This window comes from Amblyraja radiata, chromosome 11, assembly GCF_010909765.2.
Source record: "Amblyraja radiata isolate CabotCenter1 chromosome 11, sAmbRad1.1.pri, whole genome shotgun sequence".
Taxonomy (NCBI): Eukaryota; Metazoa; Chordata; class Chondrichthyes; order Rajiformes; family Rajidae; genus Amblyraja; species Amblyraja radiata.
This window is the reverse complement of record NC_045966.1, coordinates 14937368-14957590: the sequence shown is the minus strand read 5'-3', so window position 1 is coordinate 14957590 and position 20223 is coordinate 14937368. Positions and strand designations below refer to the sequence as shown.

The 20223-nt window shown below is 44.5% G+C and overlaps 1 protein-coding gene across 3 annotated transcripts in view; it reads right to left on the bottom strand.

Annotated features, from left to right (window-relative positions):
• Window positions 1–20223, bottom strand: part of spock1 (SPARC (osteonectin), cwcv and kazal like domains proteoglycan 1) — a 389701-nt gene that overhangs the window by 19382 nt on the left and 350096 nt on the right. For all 3 annotated transcript variants that reach the window (XM_033029374.1, XM_033029372.1, XM_033029375.1), the window contains one exon: window positions 9083–9136. In XM_033029374.1, the coding sequence (XP_032885265.1) occupies window positions 9083–9136 (54 nt within the window). The remainder of the gene's footprint in view (window positions 1–9082; window positions 9137–20223) is intronic.

Below are 20223 nucleotides of genomic sequence, written 5' to 3'. Positions count from 1 at the left end.
AGTCATTCCAGTGTAAGTGGATTTCATATGAGGCAAGATTCACAGTCGGGTTTAAAATGTAATTAAAGGAGAATAAATAAATTCATAGCAGCAGACTGGGCTGATGTGTAAATGAGTAGCCCTACAGATCAGCCATAAATTAAATGCCAGAACAGGGCTGAAGGGTCTATTCCTGTTCTTGGTGAACAAATTATATTAGCCCTCTCGCAACTGGCTTCTATGAGAATCAAACAGAACTGGCAATTGAGTTGTTAAACTAGGAGCTAGATTTTCTTTTCCAAGAATTTGAAAATGTAACCCATGTGGATGAAACCTGGTTGCTTTCAAATTCTATATATAGTTGCAATTTATATTCATTTGTAATAAATAGAAAATATTTCATGTTGCAGGTGTTACTGGCAAGACCAAGAATTGTTGACCATTCTCTAGTGACCTTGAGAAGTTGGTGGATGTTCACAAACAACTGCTTTAGGATGGTGCAGAGGTGCAACGGTAGAGCTGCTGCCTTACAGCACCAGATACCTGGTTCAATCCCGACTACGGGTGCTGTCTGTACGGAGTTTGTACGTTCTTCCTGTGACTGCATGGGTTTCCTTTGGGTGCTCCGGTATCCTCCTATATTCCAAAGACATGCAGGTATGTAGGTTGTAGGCTTCTGTACATTTTCCCTCGTGTGTGGGTTATACTTGCTCTATGGGTGATCACTGGTTGGCATGGACTCGGTGGGCCGAAGGGACTTTTTCCATGCAGTATCTCTAAACTAAACTGCTGTCCTACCAATGAAGGATGTTGGGGGTGGAGTTCCAGGATTTAGACTCAGCAAAGCTAAAGGAATAGCATTATATTGACGATTATCTATTTTTGTCAAAGATAAGAATTTGCACACCGACAGCTGAACAAAGGGCTTGTCAGTTTGTCACATGGTAAACCCTGCAGTTTGCCAAACATTCAATTATGTCAGAAGCAATGCAATCTTCAACTTCTGTGAAATAAATCTAATGAGTGAGAATAAGTATATGAAGTTTACCCACATGAATCATGGACCTCTGGAATCCTTCACTGCATCAGACTGTCACCATACAGCTGGAATGTGAACTGCTGGAGGAAAGTCACGAGACTGGTTCAAACTGATGGTTGGAGTCTGCATCCAAGGCATTGTTTAGTTTTGAGACATAGTATGGAAACAGGCCCTACGGCCCATTGAGTCCACGCCAACCATCAATCATGTGTTCACATTAGTTCTATGTTATCCCACTTTCTCATCCACTCCTTAAACATCAGCGGCAATTTATAGAGGCCAATTAACCAGTTCAAGTTCAAGTGAGTTTATTGTCATGTGTCCCTGTATAGGACAATGAAATTCTTGCTTTGCTTAAGCACACAGAAAATAGTAGGCATTTACTACAAAACAGATAAATGTGTCCATATACCATGGTATAAATATATACACACATGAATAAATAAACTGGTAAAGTGCAAATAACAGAAAGTGGTTATTAATTATCAGAGTTTTGTCCGAGCCAGGTTTAATAGCCTGATGGCTGTGGGGAAGTAGCTATTCCTGAACCTGGTTGTTGCAGTCTTCAGGTTGTTCAGTCTTCTACCTGAAGGTAGCAGGGAGATGAGTGTGTGGCCAGGATGGTATGGGTCTTTGATGATACTGCCAGCCTTTTTGAGGCAGCGACTGCGATAAATCCTCTCGATGGAAGGAAGGTCAGAGCCGATGATGGACTGGGCAGTGTTTACTACTTTTTGTAGTCTTTTCCTCTCCAGGGCGCTCAAATTGCCGAACCAAGCCACGATGCAACCAGTCAGTATGCTCTTGACTGTGCACCTGTAGAAGTTAGAGAGAGTCTTCCTTGACAATCCGACTCTCCATAATCTTCTCAGGAAGTAGAGGTGCTGATGAGCTTTTTTGATAATTGCGTTAGTGTTCTCGGACCAGGAAAGATCTTCAGAGATGTGCACGCCCAGGAATTTGACGTTCTTGACCCTTTCAACCATCGACCCGTTGATATAAATGGGGCTGTGGGTCCCCCTCCCACTCCTTCCAAAGTCCACAATCAGTTCCTTGGTTTTGCTGGTGTTGAGGGCCAGGTTATTGTGCTGGCACCATATGGACAGTTGCTCGATCTCTCTTCTGTACTCTGACTCATCCCCATCAGTGATACCTCCCACAACAGTGGTGTCGTCAGCGAACTTGATGATGGAGTTCGCACTGTGGTTCGCTACGCAGTCATGGGTATAGAGTGAGTACAGCAGAGGGCTGAGCACGCAGCCTTGAGGTGCTCCCGTGCTGATTGTTATCGAGGCTGACACATTTCCACCAATATGAACAGACTGTGGTCTGTGGATGAGGAAGTCGAGGATCCAGTTGCAGAGGGATGCGCAGAGACCCAGTTCTGGAAGTGGCGGCGCGAGTTCCAGCGCGAGTTCCGGAAGTGGCGGCGCTGTGATACAGCTGCGGCTCGCCTGCAGTCTGTCTGTTTTTACTTTTTATTTCGTTTTTTTTTGTCTAGTTTAGTAATTTTTTTGGTTATTAGGTGGTGTTATGTGTGTGGGGGGAGGGTGAAACAGAGCTTTCTGTCTCTCCCTTCGGGGGAATGCGACTTTTTGGCGTATCCCCCTTCTCTTCCCCGTCTGCGCTGAGGCCTAATGGCGGAGCTGACGGCCTCCAACCTGCGACCGACCTCGAGGGTCCGGAGGTAGAGCCAGCCAGGACTCACCAACGCGAGGCTGGCCGTCTTCGAGCTGTGGCGACGTCCGGGCAGCGGCACGACTCGGCGCTCCGGTGAGGGCGAACGGTGCGGAGCTGAGACACTCCTGTGCGGCCGGCGCGGCTACTGGCTGGAAGGCGCTCCCGTGTGAGCAGCCCGGTGCGGGGCTGAGACGCTGCCTTGTGGGCGGACCGGCTACCGGCTGGAAGGCGCTCCCGTGTGAGCAGCCCGGTGCGGGGCTGAGACGCTGCCGTGTGGGTGGCCTGGCTACCGGCTGGAAGGTGCTTCCGTGGGGGCAGCCCGGTGCGGGGCTGAGACGCTGCCTTGTGGGCGGCCCGGTGCGGAGCGGAGACGGTGCTACGGCGGCTGAGGCGGCGTTCTGGCGGCGGCGACCTGGATCCGGGGCTCGGCCGCGGGCCAATGGAGGACAATGTCGGGAGCTCGCAGGTCACAGGCTGGTGCCTGTTTTCCGGAGCACCCTTTGCAACAGCTGCGGGCAGCTTCGACCACCCCCCGGGCCGCGGAGCTTGAACCGTGGGACTGATGCCATCGCCCGGTGGGGTATCGCCTCGGCGCAGAGGGAGAAGAGGAGGGAAGAGACAGTAACTCTAAGACTTTTGCCTCCATCACAGTGAGGAGGTGTTTGGTGAACTCACTGTGGTGGATGTTAATTTGTGTTTATTGTGTTTTGTTATTATTACATGTATGGCTGCAGGCAACAGCATTTCGTTCAGACCGAAAGGTCTGAATGACAAATAAAGGATTCAATTCAATTCAATTCAATTCTGCGAGTTTGGTAACCAGTTTGGAGGGGATGATTGTGTTAAATGCCGAGCTGTAATCAATGAATAACAGCCTGACATATGAGTTTTTGTTGTCCAAGTGATCCAGTGCGGAGTGGAGGGCCAGCGAGATCGCATCCACCGTTGATCTGTTGTGGCGGTACGCGAACTGCAGTGGGTCCAGGTTTTTGTCGAGGTAGGAGTTGATTTGCTCCATGATCAACCTCTCAAAGCACTTCATCACCACCGGCGTTAGTGCCACTGGTCGATAGTCATTGAGGCACGTCACCTTACTCTTCTTGGGCACCGGTATAATTGATGCCCTTTTAAAGCAGGTGGGGACCTCAGACCTCAGAAGTGAGAGGTTGAAAATGTCCGTAAAAACTCCCGCCAGTTGGTCCGCACAGGTTTTTAGAACACGACCGGGTATACCATCAGGACCAGGTGCTTTTCGGGGGTTCACCCCTCTGAAGGATTTCCTGACATCGGCCTCTGTGACTGAGACTGAAATGCCATCACAGCGAATGGGGGATCGGGAAGGCACATCAGTATTCTCCCTGTCAAAGCGTGCGTAAAACGCATTGAGCTCGTCAGGGAGTGATGTTACACCGACATTCGAGCTGCCTCCTGGTTTCGCCTTGTAGGAGGTGATTGCATTCAGGCCCTGCCACAGCTGCCGAACATCTGTCTCGTCCTCCAGTTTGGAGCAGAAGTCCCTTTTGGCCTTTTTGATGGCCTTACCAAGGTCGTATCTGGTCTTCATGTAGGCCACTGTATCATTGGAGGTGAATGCCCTGTGTCTGGATTTCAGGAGAGTGCGGATCTCAAAGTTCATCCAAGGTTTCTGATTGGGAAACACTCGGAAGGTTTTTGTAGGGATGCAGTCCTCCACATATTTCTTTATGAAGTCTGTAACGACTGTGGCATATTCGTTCAAGTCCGTTGCCGAGTCCTTGAACATTGCCCAGTCTACAGACTCCAAACAGTCCTGGAGTTGTTCTTCTGCCCCCCCCGACCAGCTCTGTACTGTCCTCACTTCTGGGGGTGCGCTCTTTAATTGCTGCCTGTAGGCAGGAAGAAGCAGCACCGCGGTATGGTCGGACTTACCGAAGTGAGGGCGAGGGATAGAACGATAGGCATTCTTAATGGTGGTGTAGCAGTGGTCGAGGGTGTTAGGTCCTCTGGTGCAGCAGGAGACATGTTGGTGGTAGTTAGGGAGTGATTTCTTGAGGTTCGCCTTATTGAAGTCCCCAGCAATGGTGGTAAATGCCTCGGGGTAAGACGTCTGGTGTTTGTTGACCACGGCGTGCAGCTCCTCCAGTGCCAGACGGACGTCTGCCTGGGGTGGGATGTAGACCGCGGTCAGGATAACGGAGGTGAATTCTCTCGGGAGGTAGAAGGGACGGCACTTCACCGCCAGATGTTCGAGGTGTGGAGAGCAGGAGTTAACACGTCTTTGGGATGTGGGAGGAAACCAGAGCACCTGGAGGAAACCCACGTGGTCACAAGGAGAACATGCAAACCCCACACAGACACAAAACACCACAACTGAACAAATATCTACCTCATTGGAGACCCTCGGACAATCTATGATCTGATTTTATCTTGCACTAAACACCATTTATGATATTCCCGTTATCATGTATTTGTACAGTGTGGATGGCTTGATTGTAATCATGTATTGTCTTTCCACTGTTAGCATCCAACAAAAGCTTTTCACTGTAGCTCGGTACACGTGACAATAAACTAAACGCAACTCAGACAGAACCTGAGGTCAGGGTCGAACCCGAGTCCCTGGTGCTGGGAGACAGCAGCTCTACCAGCTGCATCAGTCTGCTGCCCATAATAGTCACTGTTTGATTCTTCATTAATAGACTGGGAAGCAAATAGTGAAGCTCTTGTTGCCTATTCATATCTTTCCATTCACTTTACTGTTCAGCTTCTTCTAATAGGAACTGACAGCTGTGTCATTCATATCTGGTACACTTATTCTGATGACCTGACTTTTATTGTGCCAACAAGTATTCGCAACATTAGCTAATTCTAATTACCTTGACACTGTCTTCAGCCAGAACTATAAATAACAGGAAAAGTCTGCAGATGTTAAATTGACTTTTCTAGCACTACCATCTGACTGTATAGGTCATTCGAATGAATGAAAAGGCCATCATACACTAGAAATTACACAACAGCAGAGAAATACTGGAATGATGGAACTGCACAGTATCTAAACAATTTAATTTACGATATCAGTCTTAAATGTTGAATAAAAAAGTCAATTTTATTTTAAAATTTGAAGATATCTATCACATAGATTTATTCCTCAAAGTTTTCTTTCCTGCAAATTCACGCAGGGAATTTCGGTACAATGTGTTTGGGACATTCATCGTGTTATTCATTATACTGAAAAACAGCTTTGTAATTCAAAGCTGGTGTATCTTATTAGGTCAAAGGCCTTCAATGTAAACTCTAGACAAGGAATAAAAATCGCATTATGAAAAGTTTGCAGATGTTTTGAGAATGTACAATGTTATTATTTTTAACTTGCCATTGCTTGCAGGCACTTCAGCTCACTGCACCTCGCTGGAAACCATTCTTGTCCGCAACTTTGAAGGTTGTGCTACAGGAAGTGGTCCGTGCCAGATTGTGGCTGAAAACCCAGTGGCAACTACAATCTGCCAGGCAAAATTGGCCTTTAGCATGTACAGTGGTTTAGTGAGCAGCAGCACGCAAGTCACAAGTAGATGAAATGCCCAGCACTATGCCGAGTCTGGGCAAGGAGGGGACATAATTTCAGTGAAGGGTGTGGATTGAAAACAGGAATGCTTACTTTAGGCCTCTGCACTAGGGGGCGCTGCACGATGGCTGCCTCGCCAATGGTCTGTCTTCGTCTTTTCCTTCTTTGTGTTTTTAGTTTGTTGTAAAATGTATGTTTTAGTTTATCGTTAGTTTTGTATTATGTCCAACCTGCGGGAGCTGCGGACTTTAATATCGTGGAGCTCGCTGTCCCTGGCTAGGGACCGATTTCGGGTACTCCAAGCCGCAGGAGTTTTCGGCCGCCCCGATGCGGGAGCTTAGACTGCCCCGACGAAGGAGCTCTATAGCCGGCTGTGGATGGTTCAACTTCCCCGACCTCGGGAGGAAAGGAGGGAAAAAGGTAAGACTTTATTGCCTTCCATCACAGTGGGGAATGTGGAGGAGCCGCTGTGGTGGATGTTTATGTAAATTTTTGTGTAGTTTTGTGTCTTGTTGCTTTTTTGTTACGAATGTATGGGAAACCAAATTCCTCGTATGTTACAAAACATACTTGGCTAAAAAATTACATAATGATTATGATTATGCATTAGAGGAATTAGTTCCTACCTATCCACCCATGTCCATGTCTTCAACAGTTTATTTAGGAGGGAACTGGTACCTGGATCGGACAGCGTGAGAGGGATATGGGCCAAACGCAGGCAGGACTAAGTGTAGATGGGATATGTTGGTCGGTGTGGGCAAATTGGGCTGAAGGGCATGTTTCCACACTATATGACTATGATATAAGTTTATGTGATCTATTCTCATGTGGGACATTTTATGGTATTGAGACATTCATACAAATATATAGGAATTAAGAACATGTGTAGGCCAATCTGGCGCTTATGTCTTGCATTCTATACAGCAACCTTTCACTCCCTTGTTTATCAAAAAAAAAAATCCAACTCTGCCTTACAAGTTGATGCAACAGCTTATCAAATGCCACAAATATTATGAAAGGAACAGTTAATAAATGGATTCAAAGTCAGCAGAACCAGGTTACAGAGCAGAACAAATAGCATAATTAATTAACATCACAGTTTTCCTTCCAACAGAAACATGAAACGTAATTCACTCCATCGTGTAGCAGTTGTTTAGTTGTGTCTCATCTCTGAGATATTTGGCCGGCTCAGAGTGATTTTGGGCTCTTATTGTGATTTTGCGAACTACTTATCTGGTGGAATTCAACATCTTGCCCCAAGGAATGACAGGCAGTCTTGCCTTTCATTTTCTCTGAATCTATTTTCCATTTGTTGTTTAACTGTATGTTTACAGTTTTTAAACTGTATGTTTATGCTTTTAAAGTGAGATGCCAAATGAATTTTGCAACATGAAGTTTCCAATTAACATCAATTAACCCACAAACCTGTACATCTTTGAAATGTGGGAGGAAACCGGAGCAGCTGGAGAAAGCCTTGCGGTCACCTGGAGATCGTACAAGCTCCTCGCGGTCAGCACCGGTAGTCAGATTCGAACCCAGGCCTCCACTGCATCACAATGCTGCCCAGTAGGCCCAGCGCCACGTCCCCTGCTATCAATGGTATCCATCAACGGTTTACGCATGATTAAGGGTTGCCAGCAATACAGAAATTGATTGTCGATGAGAAAGTGCTGGAGTAACTTAATGAGTCAGTCAGCGTCGCTGGGGGACATGGATAGGTGATGTTTCAGGTTGCGACCCTTCCTCACATTGTAGTAGGGGTGAGGGTGGGGGAGGGGAGACAAATAGTTGTACAGTTGATAATGAGGTAGGTCTCAGAAGGACATCAATGAACATTTAGCTCAGAAAAAGCAAATGGAACTCAGTTGAGACAGGTGTGAAACAATGCCTTTGAGGAGAGCGACAGAAATGTGGGGATAGTGAGAAACGAGGGGGAAGAGAAGCATCTTGAAGGTATGCCATGTGAATAATATGTTGATGAACGTACTTAGGACACTTTTCTTTATTGGCACAGAATGTATGAGCCAAGCAGTGATGTGAGAGCGTTCTAAAGTGTACCACAGCCAGCGTACTCTTTGTATGCAGAAAGTACCTGGGCGGCAGATTGCTTTTGGGCCTGTCCCACTTAGGCGATTATTTCGGCGACTGTCATGGTCGTAGCAGGTCACCGAAAAAACGGCGACTGGACCCCCCTATGACAATGTCTACAACAATGTCTACAACAACCTACCACCTAGTCGACGTCAAGCTACGGCAAGCTAACGACAACTGGCGACCCATTAGGGCGTCCACCTATGACCACACCTACAACAACCTACGTCCACAAGCTACGACAAGGTAAGACAATTCAGTCGCCGGAACCTGTCGCCGGTTTGCGTAGGTTGACGTGGGTAGTCGCCAATGGAATTCACCGAAGTCGGCACCGGCGACAACCTACGACAGCACCTACGTCAGGAGAAGGCAAGTTCATTGGCGTCAAGCCCACTGTCGCCGAAAAGTTTTGAAAATTTCAAAATTCAGCGGCGACCAGAAAAACGCTATGACTCTTTGGGTGACTTGAGGAGGCTACTCACGACCATACAGGCATCACCCCCGCAACCATGTGGCGACAGCCTGGTCGCCTAAAAAAAATCACCAAAGTGGGACAGGGGGCATTAATCTCCAAACTCCACGATTGGAGATGGTATAGTAAAGGCTTTGGCGTTGGGTTGTTGTTCTATCATGTGATGCTTCAGATACCATACACTTTACAATATCAGTGCCCTAGGTTTGGATAATACACTGATGAAGTCGTCCCACTCAGATTGGTAAAACAGGCTTGAATAATTATAGTTCCTTCAGGTTACCTTTTAAAGTTGAATGATTTGCATCTCTTCCTTCAGTTCTGGCTTTGATCCCCTCTAAAGAAAAAGCAAAGCACAACCAATGAATAAATGTAGATGTGGAAAATTAATTTCAAATAATCAAACGTTGCGTCTTCATTGAAATATATAGCTTCATCTTTTCTTCAATCAAAATTTAATATGTAGGGAACAACATAAAAGTTGAAAAAGCACCTTCATACTAAAAATAATTCAAAATTTATATGAAGCTATCAAAAATGGCATATTGTGCATTAGCTAATTACGGCTAAAATTGCATGTTTCTTGCAACATTAGTCAGAAGAATGTGCAAAATTAATAGTTGCTGTGGATATTTAATGCTCCTTTATATCCGCTTTTAGTGAGAATTGTATTCAGATTACCTGAAATGCACCTAACAAGTATTGTGAAATTAATTTTTACCACAGCAATTAGCATTTCAATTATTTGCAAATTAAAACAATGTAAAATCATTAACCATGGCTAATTAATTTCTTTCTTCCATTGCAACTCAAGTCAATTAAGTTTTCGTAAGCATTAGTTTAATTGATAAAATATTTCTCTAATGTAACGTATAAATATTCTTCTTGATCAGAAACCAGAGTTTGGACACAAAATGCTGGAGTAACTCAGCGGGTCAAGCATCAACAACAACAAAACAATCAGTTTTATTCGTCACTTGCACATAAAGAGCAAGTGAAATGAATTTGCCAGCAGCGGTACAATGAAAAGGAACACACAAAAACACAATAAAAATTTAACACAAACATCCACCACAGCATTCATCACTGTGGTGGAAGGCACAAAATTTGGGCAGTCCTCCTCCATTTTCCCCCGTGGTCGGGACCTCAACCCTGCGCAGCCGCCGCTGAGGGCGTCCACATGAGTAGACAAGGTAAAAAGTCCAGGTAAGTCCTGAATTGGTGTCTCCCCACCGGAGACTGCGGCTTCAGGTTGGTGTTGGCTGCAGGCCGGCGGTCGAAGGTTTAAAGTTCCCGCCGTGCCGCAGCCAGAAGCACCGCAGACCGCAGGACATGTGGAAGTCATGTCCAGAGAAAAGGAAAAGGTGACATTTCAGGTCGAGACCATTGATTAGACTGATGGAGGGTCTCGACCCGAAAAGTCACCTATATTTTTTCTCCAGAGGTGCCGCCCTGACTGCGGAGTTATTCCATCATTTTGTGTCTATCTTCGGTGTAAACTAGCAGCTGCAGTTCCTTCTTATGCAACCATAGTTTGGAAATGCATTTACGTTATTCTGAAAAAATTAGCTAAAGCTCACCTCAGACATTGTGAATATTTGCCCAAAACTTAATGAAATAGCATAATTTACATTGGGGTTATATGGATTAAATTGCAAGAATACTTAACCTTATTGCATCTGTATATCGTTACAATTGAAACATGCAAATTATGTTATGTTTTGTTTCCTTGATGTCTGTGTTCAAGATAAAGCATGTTGTGTCGCAGTTCTCTTTTAATAGTTCTAACTATATTAATGGCTTCTACAGGCCATGACATTCTTCAGGCTTCTACATCCATTGACGGTCACTCAAAACGAGTATGACTGTCCTCTTTTCGGTGGACGCCTGTGCGTGACTTTGTTTAACGTGAGGAGACTGGTACACTGACAGCCACCACACGGTTCTTGACAGAGCTGGGTCAGGATCCAATGGCATGGAGGTCCAAGACGACCGGAGACCCTGTTCTGCTGCAGCCTTCATCCGCCTTCCCAGCCGTTGTGATGCTCCACTAAAGTCAGCCATCATCCTCCGCCTGTTCCACCATTGAGGTCTGTTTGGATTGCTCTTTGTCAGGGACCACCCCCTCGACCGTACCGCCATGGGTGGCCCTACCAGGAGCATAGCTCCAGACGGCATCGCTCTCAGGATCTTAGGACCACACAAGCTTCTCCACCACGACAAGGTGACAATCCACGGATTCTACATCTGGTGTAGATCCATGGTGACATCAAGGTGACAATCCTCGGCTTCGACATCTGTTCTCACTCTCTAGATCACATAACTTCACTACGTCATGCATTTAATTTGCATGTCACCACACAGTTTCGATTGTAACAATATAAAACTTGTACAAGGTTGTTGTTGGCAATAAACTTGCACCTGGTGATCTCTTACTTCTGACAGTGGAGTGGGTTCTGTGGAAGTCAATACAATGTCCACATAACAGCAGAGATTTTAACTCTGTTGGTTTAGCCTTATCTAAATCTCCCTCCTAAGGCCAGTCAAAGGTGGGGCAGAAAGTGTTTAAAAGCACTGGAAATAGTTTTGCACCAGAAGTGCTGAGGGAATGACCCTTCTGGATGTTATTCTGAACTCACACCCTTACACCCTCACACATGATGTCAAGATAAAGCTGCCTGCCTTGGATGAAGCAAAGAGTTTGGCCTCATGGTCAGGTGCTCCAGGAATATCGTGATTACCTATGTCCATAAAATCCGGTCATGACAATTACCTCTTTATTAGGACATTCGGAGACATCAGGAAGGTGATGCAAGGAATCAGCAATGATATCCAGTGACATCATTAACTTACTCATGCTTAGTTTGGGCTTTCACAAGTTCACAAATTATAGGAGTAGAATTAGGCCATTCAGCCCATCGAGTCTACTCCACCATTCAATCAATCATGGCTGATCGCTGCCTCCTAATCCCATTTTCCTGCCTTCTCCCCATAACCCTTGACACCTGTTCTACTCAAGAATTTGTCTATTTCTCCCTTAAAAATATCCACTGACTTGGCCTCGACAGCCCTCGGTGGCAATGAGCTCCACAGATTAACTACCCTCTGACTAAAGTAGTTCCTCCTCACCTCCTTTCTAAAAGAGCGCCCTTTAATTCTGAGGCTATGACCTCTCGTCCTAGACTCTCCCACCAGTGGAACCATCCTTTCCACATCCACTCTATCTATGCCTTTCATTATTCTGTAAGTTTCAATGGCTTTGCCAGGTTTGCTTCTAAATCTCAATAAAACCATGCTCCAACAATGGACAAAAGAACTGAATTCTAGAGGTGAGGCAAGAGCGGTCGGATTCACGCTCAAAACAAAACAATTGAGGATGAGTGTGTTCTGCATTCTCAGCCACCGGATTTCGTTATAAGATACAAGGAATAAATCATCTCAGTTGCAAAGCATACGGTAACTAAATTGTCGGCATTAAACTCCAGGCAGATAAGAATCACTTTATGTACGCAAGAGTATGCTTCTTTTAGTATTTTTGAAAAATAAGTTGTTCATTCAGAATGTTTCTTCACTAAGATATGCATTGTCAACAGCCTCTACTTTAATAGAGGGTGAAGCGAACATGAGGAGCATAAACATGAAAAATAAATTATGGAAAAAGAATAATGTAGTAAATAAGACTTGAGATAAAAGTCTTTCAAGAAAAATACAAAAGAGAATAGAACTTCTGTGTATCTTCTTAGAAGCTAAATAGATTTCTTGGATTGAACTCCTTTGTATCTTTCTCAATAAAAGTGGTCCAATCTGCCAAATCTTTCAAGCTCCAATTTCAACTTTATTTAAAATTTTCTACATCAGAAGAATTAATCTCCCACCTTTCATTTAATGCCGTACATGAATAGGCATAAAAGCCTTTTAGAGATTTGAATTCATAAAAATTCATGGAAAAAAGCAAGTTAATTTGTTGTAGAATAGAGTTATAAAAATGAATTTTCATGGAAAGGGCAGGTACAATTTCTGATCTCTATGGCTTATCCCAATGCATTTATAAATAAGATTGAGCTAAAGCCAACACTTTCAAGATAGAAGAAAGGTATATGTCGATCTTCTTTGATTAGAGACTCTCTATTTACACAGTTTAGCTATAATACTGGCACAGTGGCGTAGCGGTAGAATTGCTGCCTTAAAACGCCAGAGACCTGGGTTCGATCCTCACTACGATGCTGTCTGTACGAAGTTTGTACGTGCCCTCGGTGAGAGCGTGGATTTTCCCCGGGTGCTCTGGTTTCCTCCCATATTCCAAATACGTACAGGTTTGTAGGTTGATTAGCTTTGGTAAAGATTGAAAATTGTCCCTCGTGTGTAGGATAGTGCTCATGCGCGGGGATCACTGGTCGGCGTGGACTCGGTGGGATGAAGGGCCTGTTTCCGTGCTGTATAACTAAACTAAACCAATGATCCTTTGTATTTATCCTTGATATAGGAATTTGTTTGTCTTATAAAACACTTTGGCAGAAAACCCATCGTGCATTTTGCCCACCCCTTTCAATTTGTGAATGTTTACATATCAAAGGATTTCCCATTTGTAATTCGAACAGTACATACATAAAAAGTTTCAGTGACAAAACTAAAGCTTATTAAAAAGTATTATTTATGACATGTTCTCTCTCAGTTTTCTTCAAAATGGCACCAACCTGCATGGTCCCTGTTCCTCGTTGGTATGTAAAATGATAGCAACAAACTTTCTGAAATATCATTCACTAGGCACAGCAAGCTAAACTGACCTTTGTTTTCATTGGGTGACTGTAGACTTCCTAAAATGAGATTATATTAACAAACTGTCTTTTTTCCCCTAAGTGCAACTACAGTGGTGGAATGGACAAATAGAACAAACAGTATTTAAAGATTAATACGATGAAAAAATCCACAGGCCGTTCTTCCATCTTTCTAATTTCTTAGGATGTAACCCATCAATATATATTTTTTTAAAGTGCCCTAAGCTGACTAGTAAATAATTCTCCATATTCCTTTTACGTCAACAGCTGAAAATATGAAGCATATTACCCCAATGTACTCAGGATACACCAGTTCTTGCTTGGCATGAATATATTTATTACGGCTTACTAAATGTTGGAATAATGTAACTAAAAACCTATCATAAAAAATCCTATACTTGAATTGCATTTTGCAATTGACTCCTTAAGTTGCTAGATGATGTTGTTTTTTTTTTAATGATTTACATCAATAACCATTTCAAGGTTATCATCCAAAAAAGAGGCAAGTGTTTTATTGTCATATGTCCAAAAAAGAAACAATAAAACTCTTACTCGCGGCAGCTCAATAGATATGTAAACATAGTACAGGTGCACAACCTTTTATCCGGAGTTCCGGAAACCGAAAAACTCCGAAAACCGGCCATTTTTTCCAGGATGTCGTCTGCACACCAAAGCTCGCGTTTGGCGCCAAACTTGACCCGAAACGACCCACGGTCAACCCAGGTCTGTACTACTGTAGCGACTGCCTCCTCCCCGGAGACCGGGGAGACACTTAAACATCTGTAAACCATTGCTTAAATGTTAGTCAGTTAGTTTGGAAGGCTTTTATGTGAGGGGGGGGGGGGGGGGTGAAGGGGGAAACTTTAATTCTTAGTCCCCTACCTGGTCGGAGAGGCGGGGAGAGGTCAATGCCTTACCGGGTCGCCGTGCAGTAAGCTCCGCAACGCTGTGGCCACCAACTCCCAGCTGGGGCTGCGGGCGTCCGGCCGCGGGCGGCGCCGGTTGTAGCTCCGACCCCGGCAACTCTACCCCCGGCTGCGCGGCGCTCCAAATCCAGTGCGGCCCACGGCCGGATGCCCGCAGCCCCAGCTCTGCGATGTTGTGTGTCGGCGGCCACAGCGCTCCGGAGCTTACCGCACGGTGACCCGGTAAGGCATTGCCCGCTCCCCGCTGGTATTCCAGCGCTGCGATGCCGCCGACTCCCAACATTCGCGGAGCTGGCGCTGCGGGCTGGATTTGGAGCGCCGCGCAGCCAGGGGTAGCGTTGCCGGGGTCGGAGCTCCAACCGGCGCCGCCCGCGGCCGGACGCCCGCAGCCCCCAGCTCCGCGATGTTGGGAGTCGGCGGGCACAGCGCTCCGGAACTTACTGCACGGCGACCCGGTAAGGCATTGCCCGCTCCCCGCCTCTCCGACCAGGTAGGGGACTAAGAATTAAAGTTTCCCCCTTCACCCCCCCCCCCACCACATAAAATCCCTCCAAACTAACTGACTAACATTTATGCAATGATTCTCCGGGGAGGAGGCAGCCGCTCCAGACTTTTCAAGCCGCCCGCGCTACCTACCTAATCTACGCTAAAAATCTTCCATTCGGAAATCCGAAAAATTCCGAAATCCGACAAGTGTCTGGTCCCAAGGCTTTCGGATAAAAGGTTGTGCACCTGTACTCTAAACAATGTAAACATCGTAGCACTAACTATTTGAAAAGCTATGTTTTTTTCTGATTATTGGCACATTTGTATATTTATCATTTCAATATCCAGCAAATACACTAAAGGGAAAATATCGCAGCTAGACCGTTTGTGTATCTTTGCATATTTTGAACTTTTTTTTCTGTGGCATGTTACTGAAGGTGGATGGTGTACTATTGCAGCGAGGTTTATCTGAGATCTTGGTAAATAGTAACTAACAGACGATGTCCTTCATTACATCGAAAATTTGTAGGCCGGGTAACATAAAGATTGCTTACAAATTATGTTGGAGTGAGTGAATTCCACACCAATGAATATACAAAAATTAGAAATGTAGGTAAAATAGAATATTGGATCTGAATGAGAAAAAAGGGCAGAGAAAAAAAAATTCTGCACTTTAAAATCCCCAACAGTTAAGTTATTAAGTATTGAGACCATAACCTTGCAATAACATATTTTTGCTGCCAGAGTCTGACATGGCAGTAATTTTTGTCGCATCATTAAGAGGTCCGCAGAGAGGAATGCACAATATTAAAAACTAATTAAAATTGAAATTAACACTTATATTTAAAATGAAAACTTTTAAAGAAAACTAACATTCAGCAAAATAAAATTTAAAAAAGCTTACAAATAACTAAAAGCACATAAAGTTCCACAGTGAATCTCAAAAGGACATAACGTTTTCTATCTTTTTCTCCGCAGCCTGGCACCCAGGTTCAAATCAACTGGTGTACGATGCCATGTCAAACATCACCTGGTGGAGAATGTAAGAACTAGCCTGGGGCAAATACTGAGGAAACTACAGAGCTCCATCACTGTGAATCCAGGAGACTTCAATAGTGGATAATAATGAATTCATGTGGCACCAACGAAGTTTTGAATGTCTGTGTTTGACGATGCATGCATGTACATCTCAAATTGTTTGTCCTATTAAATGGAGAAATGGTGACTGCCTCATTCTGACCATATACTGAAGATAGACATATACTGAAGCTTTGCTTAGTACAGCACCAGTAACATTCATTAGACTTGTAGAAGCAAGGGACTACAGATGCCGGTTTACAAAAAACAGACACAAAGTACTGGAGTAATTCAGCAGGGCTGGCAACACCCCTGGTGAACATGGATAGGTGACGTTTCGGGTGAGGACCCTTTTTCGGTAGACTAGTGTTGGATATCAAGCACTGTTTAATCCTTGGTCTTGACTCAAAATGTCACCCTTTTCCCCAGAGATGCTATCTGACTCGCTGAGTTGCTCCTGTTTTTTTTGTGTCTATCTACTGTTTATCCTTTATCTGTGTGGACGGCTTGATTGTATTCATGTATAGTCTCTTCTTTGACTGGATAACACGCAAACAAAAGCTTTTCACTGTGCTTCGGTACACATGACAATAAGAAAACTAAACTAAAGCAATTAAAACTAAACCAAACGGATTCAGTCACGTTGAAAAAATACGAACATTTTGAATGTGGGCTCCTTTAAATCTGTTTGTTTGGCTGGGGCAGCGATACTTAGGAAAGAGAACAGTTGGTGAAGAGCTGTGCAATACCCTGAAGGGCGACGTAAATTTTTCCTGTAATTCTATTGTTCATCTCTAGTGTTGAATAATGTCACGAAAAAGAGCTTTGCTCAGAGTGGAAATAGCTGCTGAACTTGTCTATTGTTTCACTCAACATTTGCATGCATTCCACGTTGCTGCTACGATAATTGGCATCAGGGAATGAAAGGAGATTAATTAGATAGTTACTGGGCAAAGTGTTGTTCTTCTTTCGTGAGACCTTGCTTCTCTGCTGGAGGGGATACATGGTTTACTGGGACCACGGTGCATTTCTCCGACACATCTTCTGTACTTGGTTCAGTTGTGTCATGACATTGCATATACAAGATGACTACGCGGCACCTTGGATTTGTCCTGGAGTTTTAGCAAATCGTGGATGGAATTAACGTAAAGGATGGTGTTTAGTGTTTCGATAAGAGATACAGTGCTGAAACAGGCCCTTCGGTCCACCGAGTCTGCGTCGACCAGCGATCCCTGCAGACTAACACTATCCTCCACACACTAGGGACAATTTACCGAGCCAATTAGCCTACAAACCTGTACGTCTTTAGGGTGTGGGAGGAAACCCACGTAGGTCACCGGGAGAACGAACAAACTCCATACAAACAGCACCCATAGTCAGGATCAAACCCGGGTCTCTGGCGCTGTGAGGCAGCAGCTGTATCATTGTGCCACCGTGTCACCCTATTTGTTCTTGCTGCAGATAATGTTGCAGAAGGGAGGAAGGTGTTCATTTTGCTCACCTCTGTAGGTGCTCGGGTGTGTTAGTACCCTTTGTTAACACACTCAAGGGAAACAGCAGAATTGCCCCACTGAGAGTTCTACAGTGCAGCAGTACGCGTTTAACAGTGGGAATCAATACTGGTGGTGGACATTACAAGTTTGATATAAGTTTTGCGGAGATGTTGCAAAACTTGTGAAATTCTTTTTGTCCTTACTCAACGGGGGTTGGTGAGAAAAAAAATGAAAAAAACTGAACTTCAATCATTCGAGTATTTGGTTAAACTAGCTAAATACCACAAGCAAGATTATCCCATTCCCAATCTGACTGTGCTAGACTACGTTTAACAGTGGGAATTAGCATACAAGTGAAATCATTGCATAATCTGTGGCAGTTTTGAGAGGGGTTGTTGATATTGCCCAGACAGTGGGGACAACAGCCAAGCAAGCACAGGATTTGCAACTAATTTCTTTGGTGAATCTGTGGAATTCATTGCCACAGACGGCCGTCATTGGGTATTTCTAACGTGGAACTTGACAGATTCTTGATTAGTGAGGGTGTCAAGGGTTATAGGGAGAATTGGGCTGAGAGGAAAGATAGATCAGCCATGATTCAATGGTGGAGTAAACTCGATGGGCCAAATGACTTTATTCTGCTCCTATGACATGAATTTAGGAACATTAGCAAGCCACGCACCTAGTTGTCTCCCAGGACAAACTGACACATAACATTTACAACATGTGAGAAAATTATCAGGCCATATGCCAAACTATATAAGCCATATAGTTTTGTGATAGCTCTGCACCTTTTCCACTGTGTTATGCATATGTACATTTTTATGCACATAAAGGGGGAAGAGATGTAATGACCTGAAAGTGGTTTCCATGGTTTAACATCACCTGGTGGTTAGATTCTTTACAAAAAAAAATGGATTTGGTCAGTGATAGCTGCTGGAGTTTGAATGTTCCTTTACGCAATGCTTGCCCACACTGCACATCACAATTATCGTGAAGACAAAATGGGCTTGAAACTGGGGATGAACACAAAATAGTATGTTTGCTGAAACTGCTTCATATAAGTAGTTCACCAGGGAGGGTAGAACTAAAGATAGACACAATGTGCTGGAGTAACTCAGCGGGTCAGGCAGTTTCTTTGATCAATAAATTTTCTTGACGTTTTGGGTTGGGTCCCTTTTTCAGACTGAAAGTAGGGGATAGAGGGGAGTGATCTTCCAACCCCCTCCCCCCACCCCCTACTTCAGTCCAGTTTAGTTTAGTCTATTGTCATGTGTACCGAGGTACAGTTAAAAGCTTTTGATTTTGTTGCATGCTAACCAGTCAGCGGAAAGACAACACATGATTACAATTGAGCCAGTTACAGTGTATAGATACATGATAAGGGAATAATCTTTAGTGCAAGGTAAATCCGGTAAAGTCCGATTAAATATGGTCCAAGGGTCATCAATGAGGTAGATAGTAGTTCAGGACTGCTCTCTAGTTGTGGTAGGATGGTTCAGTTGCCTGATAACAGCTGGGAAGAAAGTCCCTGAATCTGAAGGTGTGCGTTTTCACACTTCTATACCTTTTGTCCGTTGGAGAGGGGCGAAGAGGGGGTGGCCAGGGTGCGACTCGTCCTTTCAGTCTGAAGAAGGGTCCTGACCAGAAACGTCATCTATCGTTTTTTTCCTGAGATGCTTCTTGACCCACTGAGTTACTTCAACATTTTGTGTCCAGCTTTGGTATAAATCAGCATCTGCAGTTGTTTGGTTCGACAAAGGTAGGACTAATGCTGATTTGCCCCATCATCATAATATACCCAGTATTGACACATTCTCTTAAAATCATAGAAACATAGAAAATAGGTGCAGGAGTAGGCCATTCGGCCCTTCGAGCCTGCACCGCCATTCAATATGATCATGGCTGATCATCCAACTCAGTATCCTGTACCTGCCTTCTCTCCATACCCCCTGATCCCTTTAGCCACAAGGGCCACATCTAACTCCCTCTTAAATAAAGCCAATGAACTGGCCTCAACTACCTTCTGTGGCAGAGAATTCCAGAGATTCACCACTCTCTGTGTGAAACATGTTTTCCTCATCTCGGTCCTAAAAGATTGCCCCCTTATCCTTAAACTATGACCCCTTGTTCTGGACTTCCCCAACATCGGGAACAATCTTCCTGCATCTAACCTGTCCAACCCCTTAAGAATTTTGTACGTTTCTATAAGATCCCCCCTCAATCTTCTAAATTCTAGCGAGTACAAGCCGAGTCTATCCAGTCTTTCTTCATATGAAAGTCCTGACATCCCAGGAATCAGTCTGGTGAACCTTCTCTGTACTCCCTCTATGGCAAGAATGTCTTTCCTCAGATTAGGAGACCAAAACTGTACGCAATACTCCAGGTGTAGTCTCACCAAGACCCTGTACAACTACAGTAGAACCTCCCTGCTCCTATACTCAAATCCTTTTGCTATGAATGCTAACATACCATTCGCTTTCTTCACTGCCTGCTGCACCTGCATGCCTGCTTTCAATGACTGGTGTACCATGACATCCAGGTCTCGTTGCATCTCCCCCTTTCCTAATTGGCCACCATTCAGATAATAAACAGTTAAAGAAGCAGACAGTTAAGGATAGCTTAGTAAGTCTACTTTTGAAGTCATAGGAGTGCTTCTCCACTCTC